This window comes from Chelonia mydas, chromosome 3 (genome assembly GCF_015237465.2).
Source record: "Chelonia mydas isolate rCheMyd1 chromosome 3, rCheMyd1.pri.v2, whole genome shotgun sequence".
In the NCBI taxonomy this organism is placed as follows: Eukaryota; Metazoa; Chordata; order Testudines; family Cheloniidae; genus Chelonia; species Chelonia mydas.
In genome coordinates, this window is record NC_057851.1 from 101,055,626 (window position 1) to 101,068,240 (window position 12,615).

Consider the following 12,615-nt stretch of genomic DNA (forward strand, 5'->3'; position numbering starts at 1 on the left):
CCCCCTTCCTTATGATCTCTGACTTGGGTCCAAGGCTTCTGCAAGCCTGCAAAGACAGGTACTAATCTCAATTTCCATTTTTAAATTAGCCTTTGGGAAATTTTTGGAGCTTCACTCTCTGCCCAAACAGCTCTGCATCAGGCTTATCGGTGATGTCTCATGTGAAGTAATGGTAGTAATGCCTTTATTTTCTGTACATTGCATCTTTAAATTTATAAGAAATTGTGTGGAGGCAGCTGTCATGTTGTTTCCGGACTTCCTAATACAGAGTGGACATACCCACTGCACTCTCAAAGATATTTTACTTTTTTAATTGGCTGTTTTCCTTAATCTACCAGGAAAGTGCACACGGTAGCACTCTGTGTTTGGCAAGATATAATATGGAAATCAGGATGTGCTTCATAGGTTCATAGACTTTAAGACCAGAAGGGACCACTGTGATCATCCAGTCTGCCTTCCTGCAAAATGCAGGCCATAGAACCTCACCCAGTAATCCCTGCATCAAACCGATAATTTGTGATAATCTAAATTGGACATCCCAAATTGATTTAATGACTCCAAGTGATGGAGAATCTACCACATTACTAGATAAAATTGCTCCATTGGTTAAATACCCTTACTGTTAAAAATCTGCTTTTTATTTTTCGTCTAAATTCGTCTAGCTTTAGCTTCCAATCTTTGGATATTGTTATGCATTTTTCTACTAGATTAAAGAGTAACTGACTATTAGAAATCTCTTTCCCCATGTGGGTACTTGTTGACCATGATCAAGTCACCTCCTAATCTTTTCTTGGATAAACCAAACAGACTGAGCTTCTTCAGCCTGTCACTGTTTTCCAGTCTTCTAATCATTTGTGTAGCTCTTTTCAGAACTCTTAAATGGTCTCTGCATTATCATCAGTAATCTGAGTCTACGTCTAGAGATATGCAAGTGTTAAACGTTTTCTTGAGTTACCTTCAACGACTGCAGGGAGTCTGCATTTGTATCACAGTAGAGGATAATGTTGTTGGCCATACTGAAGCTCTCTCTGACTCCCAAATGGTAGAACAAGGAAGGCTGACGGAAAGCATCACTCATCTCCACCACTGCAATATCTGCAAAAAACCAATAAAAGAATAACCGTAAGTCATGCAGTTCCGAAAGGGGAGTACCTAAGCTCTTCTCCTCCACCAGTTGTTGTTTGACAGAGTCTGCATTTTAAAGACGGAAATAAAGAACAGGAGGGTTTCCCCCTTTTTAGATATCACAGCTGAATTTTCAGTGCATAACCAGCAGGAAGTGGTTTCTCTTTACAGCATTTTTTTTTTTTTTTTAAAGAAAGCAGAACTTCATTTCACTAACTAGAAAAGGATAGAATGTCACTGAACAGGAGATAACGGAAAAGCTCATTTTGAGTCTTGCACGAGCACATGATCTATTTGCCTATCCTATACATGATGATTTAGGATTGTGGAAAAAACTAATGGTATTTTAACTTGTACATAAAAATACTCAACATTTATTTACTCTGGGAAAGATGTACAAAAAAAATTGCACTGTATCACTCTCGTTGCATGATAAAAGATAAACCCACAATCTCTACATTTGAAATTCTACAGACCAATCTACCTTTAAAATTCAGTGCAGAAGGAAGTCAAAGACAAGAGAGACAAAGTGATACATATTTATTTTGATTTATGGAAGAAGAGGGAGGAATCCCAAATCCTTACGTACCCCAACACAAATTACAATGTAAACATAGACCTTGACCCAGCCAACAGGTCTGTGCATGCAGAATTCTGCTCACATGAACAAAGTAAAGCACATGGGTAAGTGCTTGTAGAATGCGGGCCGCAGTCCTTCCAGGCACTTGTGACCCAAATCAAGCGCACAAAAATAAATGAAGTGCCTAAGCTGATGCATCCCCAGCTTCACTTTTCCGAACTTTTCGCAATGCCATGACCAAACAAAAATCAACCACACAAATCATTAACTGCAGCTCACATTTATGAGGATGTTTATTAAACCAAGAACTGTAGCTCTCTTTTCCTGCAATACCCTTGTGGAGTCAAAAATCCACTATGTTAAGAGAACTGACTCATCTCTGCTTCTCACGCACACACCATCTGTCTCTTGCACCAACCTCACTTCCTCCTCAAGTCAGCCAAAATATATATATTTTAAAGAAAAAAAAAGGAGTCAGATGGGTTATGTAAACTATTGGCTGTTATCAAGAATCTGCTTTCCTTTCAACCTCAACGATTACCTGGGAGAGGTTTTCTTTTAGAAGCTTCAAATGTTTTGTTTTCTTTGAGTGAATGGGATTGAAAGCCATTCTCTATCTATTTACATTTTCTTTCAATTATATTCTATTACAGCAAAGAACAACAGAAATGTAATACCCAAATATTACCTTTTGCTTTCTCCCTCTCTCGCACACACAAATATATACCATAACATTAAATGGGAAGGGCGGGAGGGGGCGAAGAGAGTAGGAGAGAGAGGGGAAAGTGTAACAAGAGCCAAATAAGTATTATGATAACACCACTGTACTTTATCTCTGTGTGATTATGCTTTGTTTTTTTTTTTAAATCAAGTTACACTGCAGCAAGTTCTCCTTTTAAAGTATTTTTTTTAACTATAGTTACTCATGTGACACGTATGGCAATTTCTTGCAATACCCTTGAAAAACCTTATTGCACTATGTTAAGGATCTTTGGAATTGATTGTATTCAATGAAAAGGTTACGTATTATTGTGGGCCAGGATGATCAAAGGACTATACTGAACAATGTGTTAGACTTTTGGGACAAAACATGTCAAATGGAATTCCTGGGAAATATCTAGGGGAAGGTGAATACAAAGGCCCTACACTTGTTATTCAAAAAAACAACCTTTTGAAGCTATGCCCTGAGGAGAGAACCACTGTCTGATGAAAAAAGAAAAGGAGTACTAGTGGCACCTTAGAGACTAACCAATTTATCTGAGCATAAGCTTTCATGAGCTACAGCTCACTTCATCGGATGCATTCAGGTATTTTCCACTGAATGCATCCGATGAAGTGAGCTGTAGCTCACGAAAGCTTATGCTCAAACAAATTGGTTAGTCTCTAAGGTGCCACTAGTACTCCTTTTCTTTTTGCAAATACAGACTAACACGGCTGCTACTCTGAAAACTGTCTGATGATTAGCTGTTCCCGAAGGGTGGAGGAAATCAAAGGCTTATACAAAAAATAGGCTGATCTGAGCAGTCTGTGTGCTAGTTCTGAGCTGAGGCAGTTATGAACTTGTCATCACAGAAAAGCCCCTTGATGGGTTTGAAGGACTAACTCCTATCAGAGCCCCTGCAGGAGTTGGGGGTGAACTCTGGTAAGCTTTTCAGCATGCATGTAGTTTCTTTTATTGTTTTTAATATGTTTTCTCTGTGACACTTTCACCTAAAGAATACAAGAGGTTGCTTACAAAGAGCTGTGTGTACCTTATAACTGTGGGCAATTACGCTGCTTATAGCCTCTGGAGAGAGAGCAAAGCGCAGCTGCTGACTGCTCTAGGCTGTCTGACTTGCAGTGGAACCATGTAGCATGGAAAAAACACCCAGTAAGGAGGGTGAGACGTACATCTCCACGCAAGAGAGGTGATGGGTTGGAGCCAGAAGCCTAAAAGGTGGATGTCCTCGATGGACAGGGAGAGGAAATACAGGAGCAGTTGCCCTGAACTGTGACAACATGAGTTTATCTTGAGCAATTTTAAGCTATGGTATACTTTTCTTGTCATGATGCTCAGAGGGGAATTTGGGCAACTTTCCATTATGTTTAACTCTTGAATTTTACAAGATGGTTTTGAAACTCTTATGGAAGTAAAAAAGAGTAACAGAAATAATATAACATAAGAAGAAACAAAAATAATTTAAAAGCATGCAGGCCAAAACTGGACAAAAAATATGAAAGATATTTGAGATCATCCTTTGCGAGCACTGCTGAAATCTCATGTTCTCACCATCTTGGGAAAACACATAGTATAAGAACTCAGCCCATTAGAGATTAAACTCATCTTGCTTATCATTTTTCACAGCAGCAATTTATGAGCAAAAGAGATATCATTTTATGAGCATGCTATCTCTGCCATGTGAGAGTATCAATATTATCTTGTAGCAGCAACAAACCTCCCTCCGGAGAGAATCCATTCCCTGCATCCCCTCGAGCAAGGAGCACAGAAAAGCCATAACCTTTGGCATTGATTTGTTGCAGGGGATCTAAAGATTTTTCCTTGCACTGCCCCCACTCTGCCACCTTACTCTTGGTGTCACATGGCCACCCCATCGGCGTCTTCTTCCTGACACTCTCAAATTAGTGTAATACATAAACACAGAGAAAGCTAGGCCATTAGGAGGAGGTGCAGGTATAGGTGTGGATGGGAGTGTAAATTTCACAAAATATATGGCAGCATCCTCTCTTATCTATACCTATGGACTTATATAGCTCTCATCACCACAGTATAGGAGTGGCTCCCAAGTATTTCAAAACAGAAACAACCATCTCACTCTCTTTCTTCCTGATTAGCCTGTAGGAGAAGTAGCTTGATTAGTTTATAGGTATAGGTTTGAATTAGGTTATAGGTTTATAGACTTGGATTATGTTTGTGTGTATGAGAGAGAGAACGTGTGTGTTGTGTGTAAAAAGAAAAGGAGTACTAGTGGCACCTTAGAGACTAACCAATTTATTTGAGCATAAGCTTTCATGAGCTACAGCTCACTTCATCGGATGCATTCAGTGGAAAATACAGTGAGGAGATTTATATACACACAGTGCATGAAAAAATGGGTGTTATCATACACACTGTAAGGAGAGTGATCATTGAAGATGAGCTATTACCGGCAGGAGAGCAGGGGGATGGGGAGAAACCTTTTGTAGTGATAATCAAGGTGGGCCATTTCCAGCAGTTAACAGGAATGTCTGAGGAACAGGGGGGGGGGGGGGGGAATAAACATGGGAAAATAGTTTTACTTTGTGTGATGACCCATCCACTCCCAGTCTCCATTCAAGCCTAAATTAACTGTATCCAGTTTGCAAATTAATTCCAATTCAGCAGTCTCTCGTTGGAGTCTGTTTTTGAAGTCTTCTTGTTGTAATATTGCAACCTTTAGGTCTGTAATCGAGTGACCAGAGAGATTGAAGTGTTCTCCGACTGGTTTATGAATGTTATAATTCTTGACATCTGATTTGTGTCCATTTATTCTTTTACGTAGAGACTGTCCAGTTTGACCAATGTACATGGCAGAGGGGCATTGCTGGCACATGATGGCATATATCACATTGGTAGATGTGCAGGTGAATGAGCCTCTGATAGTGTGGCTGATGTTATTAGGCCCTGTGATGGTGTCCCCTGAATAGATATGTGGACACAATTGGCAACGGGCTTTGTTGCAAGGATAGGTTCCTGGGTTAGTGGTTCTGTTGTGTGGTTGCTGGTGAGTATTTGCTTCAGGTTGGGGGGCTGTCTGTAGGCAAGGACTGGCCTGTCTCCCAAGATTTGTGAGAGTGACGGGTCGTCCTTCTGGATAGGTTGTAGATCCTTGATGATGTGTTGGAGAAGTTTTAGTTGGGGGCTGAAGGTGGTGGCTAGGGGCATTCTGTTATTTTCTTTGTTGGGTCTGTCCTGTAGTAGGTGACTTCTGGGTGCTCTTCTGGCTCTGTTAATTTGTTTCTTCACTTCAGCAGGTGGGTATTGTGGTTGTAAGAATGCTTGATAGAGATCTTGTAGGTGTTTGTCTCTGTCTGAGGGGTTGGAGCAAATGTGGTTGTATCGCAGAGCTTGGCTGTAGACAATGGATCGTATGGTGTGGTCAGGGTGAAAGCTGGAGGCATGTAGGTAGGAATAGCGGTCAGTAGGTTTCCGGTATAGGGTGGTGTTTATGTGACCATCACTTATTAGCACCATAGTGTCCAGGAAGTGGATCTCGTGTGGACTGGTCCAGACTGAGGTTGATGGTGGGATGGAAATTGTTGAAATCATGGTGGAACTCCTCAAGGGCTTCTTTTCCATGGGTCCAGATGATGAAGAGGTCATCAACATAGCACAAGTAGAGTAGGGGCATTAGGGGACGAGAGCTGAGGAAGCGTTGTTCTCAGTCAGCCATAAAAATGTTGGCATACTGTGGGGCCATGCGGGTACCCACAGCAGTGCCACTGATTTGAAGGTATACATTGTCCCCAAATGTGAAATAGTTATGGGTGAGGACAAAGTCACAAAGTTCAGCCACCAGGTTTGCCGTGACATTATCGGGGATACTGTTCCTGACGGCTTGTAGTCCATCTGCGTGTGGAATGTTGGTGTAGAGAGCTTCTACATCCATAGTGGCCAGGATGGTGTTTTCAGGAAGATCACTGATGGATTGTAGTTTCCTCAGGAAGTCAGTGGTGTCTCGAAGATAGCTGGGAGTGCTGGTAGCGTAGGGCCTGAGGAGGGAGTCTACATAGCCAGACAATCCTGCTGTCAGGGTGCCAACGCCTGAGATGATGGGGCGTCCAGGATTTCCAGGTTTATGGATCTTGGGTAGCAGATAGAATACCCCAGGTCGGGATTCCAGGGTTGTGTCTGTGTGGATTTGTTCTTGTGCTTTTTCAGGGAGTTTCTTGAGCAAATGCTGTAGTTTCTTTTGGTAACTCTCAGTGGTATCAGAGGGTAATGGCTTATAGAAAGTGGTGTTGCCTAGCAGTCTCTTGTTTATATTCCAACCTATTCATGACGACGACAGCATCTCCTTTGTCAGCCTTTTTGATTATGACGTCTGAGTTGAGAACTCACCAGCAACCACACAATAGAACCACTAACCCAGGAACCTATCCTTGCAACAAAGCCCATTGCCAACTGTGTCCACATATCTATTCAGGGGACACCATCACAGGGCCTAATAACATCAGTCACACTATCAGAGGCTCTTTCACCTGCACATCTACCAATGTGATATATGCCATCATGTGCCAGCAATGCCCCTCTGCCATATACATTGGTCAAACTGGACAGTCTCTACGTAAAAGAATAAATGGACACAAATCAGATGTCAAGAATTATAACATTCATAAACCAGTCAGAGAACACTTCAGTCTCTCTAGTCACTCGATTACAGACCTAAAGGTTGCAATATTACAACAAGAAAACTTCAAAAACAGACTCCAATGAGAGACTGCTGAATTGGAATTTGCAAACTGGTTACAGTTAATTTAGGCTTGAATGGAGACTGGGAGTGGATGGGTCATCACACAAAGTAAAACTATTTTCCCATGTTTATTTCCCCCCCCACCCCCCACTGTTCCTCAGACATTCCTGTTAACTGCTGGAAATGGCCCACCTTGATTATCACTACAAAAGGTTTCTCCCCACCCCCCTGCTCTCCTGCTGGTAATAGCTCATCTTCAGTGATCACTCTCCTTACAGTGTGTATGATAAAACCCATTTTTTCATGTACTGTGTGCATATAAATCTCCTCACTGTATTTTCCACTGAATGCATCCGATGAAGTGAGCTGTAGCTCATGAAAGCTTATGCTCAAATAAACTGGTTAGTCTCTAAGGTGCCACTAGTACTCCTTTTCTTTTTGCGAATACAGACTAACACAGCTGCTACTCTGAAACCTGTGTTGTGTGTGTGTGTGCAGAAATTATTGGGAGAAAGCTAGGCCAAAGAAATGACCTATGTATTTAGTTAGGAATAATGCGAGGCCTATGGTCAATCCTGTCTCTTGCAGGAGTACTGTATGTCCGTATTCTAAATCCAGCTTCCGGGAAGTTCTTTCTCCCATTTTACAGGCTCCTGCAGTGTAGCTGTCACAAGAGGTCTTGGTTAAGGAGGGAATGGAGATCTCTCTAGTAGATGGAGCTAGTCCAGTAGTTGGAACTCCTGAATATCAGGATAGAAACCTTGAACTTTACTTTGAATTCAATAAGGAGTCAGCACATGGAGTGCAGAACAAGGGGATGCATTCACAGCAGTTTGTGTTGCTAAGCAGACAGACTGTTGTATTTCGTAGTGGATTTTTCAGGCTTCATTCCTAGATATAAACTGTAATAATCTTGCCAAGAGCTCACAAATAGGTGGATCACTGGGCCTAGATCTGCATCCAACGGGATAAGGAACATTCATCTAATAGCTAGGACATACCCTGTCCTATCTTCTTCCACAGACATCAACAGAGCAAATTCCTCAAACCGGGAAGGGATTGGGGGTGAATCTAACGATCCATTTCTAAATTCATTAAAGACCTTCTCACTTCTGTAGTGTGTGAACAGGGATTTAAAAAAGCAAGACTAATACTTGAAGGGCCAAATCTGATTCCACTGAACCTATGACAAAAATTCAGTGGGACCAGGATTTGATCGAGCCTACAGATCATATTGATCATGAGTATATAAAATGCCAGAACCCCATTTGCCATAGCTCTGTAACCATGGTATTCTATCACTGCCATCAAAAGAAGAAATTAATCCCTTTAATGTACTGTTGCAGGAGGAAACTTGTTTATCTGTCTTCCATTGACTGGAAAGCATTACTTTACAAGTTATAAAGCAGCATTTCAGCAAAGGTTACTGTAATATTTACAGATTTGCAGTGAAGTAAAACAGCCTTTCAGTCCATTTATCAAAATATTCACATTTCCCCTTTAAGGGGAGAGAAACCATAATAGACAGGTGAAATTCACCTGTGGTATGAATGGAAGACAAAGCCTTCTCAACATCTAAGCCCTATAGAATCATAGAAGATTAGGGTTGGAAGAGACCTCAGGAGGTCATCTAGTCCAATCCCCTGCTCAAAGCAGGACCAACCACAACTAAATCATCCCAGCCAGGGCTTTGTCAAGCCGGGCCCTAAAAACTTCTAAGGATAGAGATTCTATCACCTACCTAGATAACCCATTCCAGTGCTTCACCACCCTCTTAGTGAAACAGTTTTTCCTAATATCCATCCTAGACCTCCCCCATTGCAACTTGAAACCATTGTTCCTTGTTCTGTCATCTACCACCACTGTGAATAGCCTAGTTCCATCCTCTTTAGAACCCACCTTCAGGTAGCTGAAGGCTGCTATCAAATCCCCCCTCACTCTTCTCTTCTGCAGACTAAATAACCCCAGTTCCTTCAGCCTCTCCTCGTAAGTCATGTGCCCCAGCCCCCTAATCATTTTCGTTACCCTCTGCTGGACTCTCTCCAATTTGTCCACATCCTTTCTGTAGTGGGGGGCCCAAAACTGGACACAATACTCCAGGTATGGCCTCACCAGTGCCGAAGAGAGGGGAATAATCACTCTTGTGCTCTTGTTGGTGCCATGGCTGGCAAACCATTCAGGAGGTTTCTGTATATCCTGTGTACTGCAAAGGGAGAGATCTGCTCTGGCCCCAAATAGGCTAGTGGACAGGTTGAGTTTGGGGACAGGTTTGGGTAACATGTAGGGGTGGAGAAAGTGCAGTGGAGGATGTGCACTGCAACCCCACTGTCTGCCAACTGACTGTGGGGGGGAAAGGGCAAATGCTATCCCTCACACAAAGCCAGAACACTTGTGCTTTGTGCAAAAGGCTGAATTTCAACCTCCCTGGATAAAAAAAAATTGATCTGGCTACAGGTCATTGATAAAGGGTAGCCCTTCTTTAAAAAGTGGGAATGATACTACCTTCCTTTGTAAAGCATTTTCAGATCAACAGGTAAAAGTGCCATGCAAAAGCTAAATATTATTGTTTGCCAGTTAGCAAAGTAAAAACAGGCACCAGTCAAAAGAGATGAAGGGGGTATGGGGGCGCAAGACTATCAGTGTTACGGGGCAAAAAATTGCCCCACTATAAATAGTATCAACTGAATAATTGTCTCTTCACAAGAGAAAGTTATTTACCTAATAGTAACTGGAGGTTCTTCAGGATGTGCGGTCTCTATCTGTATTCCATTGCGGGTGCACTTGCGCTCCATGAGCCTGGAATTGGAGAATTCTTGCAAGCAGTGTCTGCCAGTCTGTATATGTGCCCTTGCTCTCCTTGTGCTTCTAAGAGAGGGTGTAAAGGGCGGAGCAGACTGACCACCTCTCCAATTCATTCTCTACTGCAAATCCAGGTAAGATCTGAAGCAGAGGGGAAGGAGGGCAGTTAGTACAATACAGATATGGACCACGCATCTCAAAGAACCTCGAGTTACTATAAAGGTAAGTAACTTTCTCCTCTTCTTTGAGTGCTGGTCCCTATGTGCATTCTACTGTGGGTGACTAACACACAATACTCAAGTAGGAGGAGGGAACGAGGATACAGACGGCAAAGCTGTTTGAAGAACCTCTGTCCCAAAGGATGCATCAGAAGAGGAGTCTCCGACCAGAGCATAATGTCTTGAATACATGTGGCTCAAACTCCACGTAGCTGCCCTGCAAAATGTCAAGCAGGGGCACTTCTTGAAGCAATGCCACTGAGACCACTTGTGCCACTGTAGAGTGCGCTCTTACCCAAAGAGGGGAAGGAAGTTGTGACAACTGGTAGCCACGTAGGATACAGCCCAAGATCCATTTAAAAATCTTCTAGGAGGATACAGCTCAGTCTCAGACTTGTTCTGCTGCGGCAAGAAACAGTCTAGGTGATTTTCTGATTGGCCAAGAGAATGAAGTCTCCTCTCCTCCTCAGATGCATGGAGTTTCAGAAAAACACACATGGAAGTCAATTGCCTGGTTTATGTGAAATTCTGAAACTACCTTAGGGGTGAATTTTGGACATAGACATAACAAGACTTTGTCCTTATGGACTATGGTGGATGGCATACCTGCTACCGGGGCTCCAAGTTCACCTACCCTTCTGGCTGAGGTGATGGCTCAAAGGAATTCAACTTTCATTAACAGGTGAGACACAGAACATGTAGCTACTGGTTTGAAGGGGGCTTAGTGAGTGCCAAAAGTACAAGGTTCAAGTCCCCATGAGAAGTTGGTCTCCTTACTGGCTAAAAGGTTCTGATTAGGCCTTTCAAGAATCTGCAAGTCAGCAGGGGAGTGAAAACTGAATAACCATCTGATTGCAGAGGATACACACACAGATTACTTCCAGGTGGACTCATACAGAACTGAGGGACACACCAGTTGTTTTGAGAGAGAGAGAAAATATTCCAAAATGAAGGGGATATCTGTTGACTCTGGAAATACATGTTTCTGCTGTGCTCAAATGAAAAAACACTTAAACTTGGCAAAGTCACATTTCCTGGTAGAATCCTTTTCCAATATTAAGAATGATTTGTAAGGCTTCAGAGCAGGAACACTCTAGGCTTGACACCCTTCCAAAAACCAAGTCCTGAGATGAAGTGCTTTAGGCTTGAGAGGCTTGATCCTGCCATTCTCCAGGGTCAAGAGATCGAGAAAAGACTGAATACTGATTGGTGAATGAGATGACATTTGTAGCAGATATGGGAACCAAAATTAATTGGGCCAATTGGGGGTGATGAGGATGACTTTTGCCTTGCCCTCTTGAATTTCCCATAAGACCCAAGGTAGGAAAGGCATAGCTAAGATAACCTGACCAAAGAAGGACAGCATTGCCTAGGGCTCCTCTGGAACAGTATATATTGAATTTCCTGTTTGTTTGGGAGGCAAACAGATCCCAGGTAATGGTTCCTCATTGAGCAAAAATACTGTTCACTACTGAATTGTGCAACTCCCACTCGTGATAGATAGCAAAGTGCCTGTTGAGGGTGTCTGCCATCACAATATGAGTTACTGGAAGGTACGCTGCTGACAGGGCAATTAGATTCCTGATATACCAATTCCATAGGGTTTCGGCTTTCACCCACAGGAGATGGATCTCATCCCTCCCTGTTTGTTGATGTAAAAGACAGTTGTCATGTAGTTTGACATTATGAGGACATGGTGAAACTGGATGAATGACAGAAAGGCTCTGCAAGCCTCTCGGACTGCCCAAAGTTCCAGAAGATTCATGCGCATCCTGCTCTCTCAAGGCATCCAAGTGCTCTGTGCCATATGGCTGTCCATGTGGGCCCATAGCCTAAGAAGAAGGCATCTGTAATCATCATCTTGTCTGCTGAGGATAGGAAGGGAACACCCTCACATAGTCAATGGGGATCTTTCTACCACATTAGTGATGACAATACCCTGGCGGGAATTGTTACCATGGTATTCACGCTGTGTTTGTTTGGTGAATGCACTATTTGGAGCCACGACCAGAGGCAATGAAGGTGGCATCTGGCGAAGGGGATTACATAAGGGCATGAAGTCATGAACCTCTGGAGAAAAACACAAGTCATGACTGGTGCAGCAGAGTTGCACATAACCTGGTCTATCAGGTTGTTTCTGGAGCGAAACCTGTCCCCTGACAGATAAGCTCTTGCTGTGACTGAGGCCAAGGTCGCTCCTGTGAAGACTATAGTTTGTGTCTGACTGAGGGTAGACTTCCAAGTTCACACTGACTCCTGGAGAGGATAGGAGCTAAAGCATTAATGAGGGCAACACGTAGGCTTGTTGATGTGTCCTGGCAATGAGAAGTTGAGATAAGTGAAGTCATTGAGATAAGTGAAGATGGTGAAGCTGCTTCATCTGAAATGAGCTGCTACTATCTGGATGACTTTGGTAAAGAACCTGAGGTCAGTGGTAAGGTCAAATGGGAGCACCCTGTATTGA

At 42.8% G+C, this 12,615-nt stretch overlaps 1 protein-coding gene across 6 annotated transcripts in view; it reads right to left on the bottom strand.

Annotated features, from left to right (window-relative positions):
• The window catches only part of MAP3K5 (mitogen-activated protein kinase kinase kinase 5), a 155,092-nt gene that overhangs the window by 104,663 nt on the left and 37,814 nt on the right, over positions 1 to 12,615 (bottom strand). For 5 of the 6 annotated variants that reach the window (XR_005224718.2, XM_037894853.2, XM_037894854.2 and 2 more), the window contains exon 2: positions 956 to 1,095. Coding sequence is in view for 4 of the 6 variants with exons in the window: in XM_037894853.2 (XP_037750781.1) it covers positions 956 to 1,095 (140 nt within the window). In the remaining 2 variants the exon portion in view is untranslated. Of the gene's footprint in view, positions 1 to 955; positions 1,096 to 12,615 lie in introns of those variants that run through there. The other variant, XM_037894855.2, reaches the window with a different exon arrangement.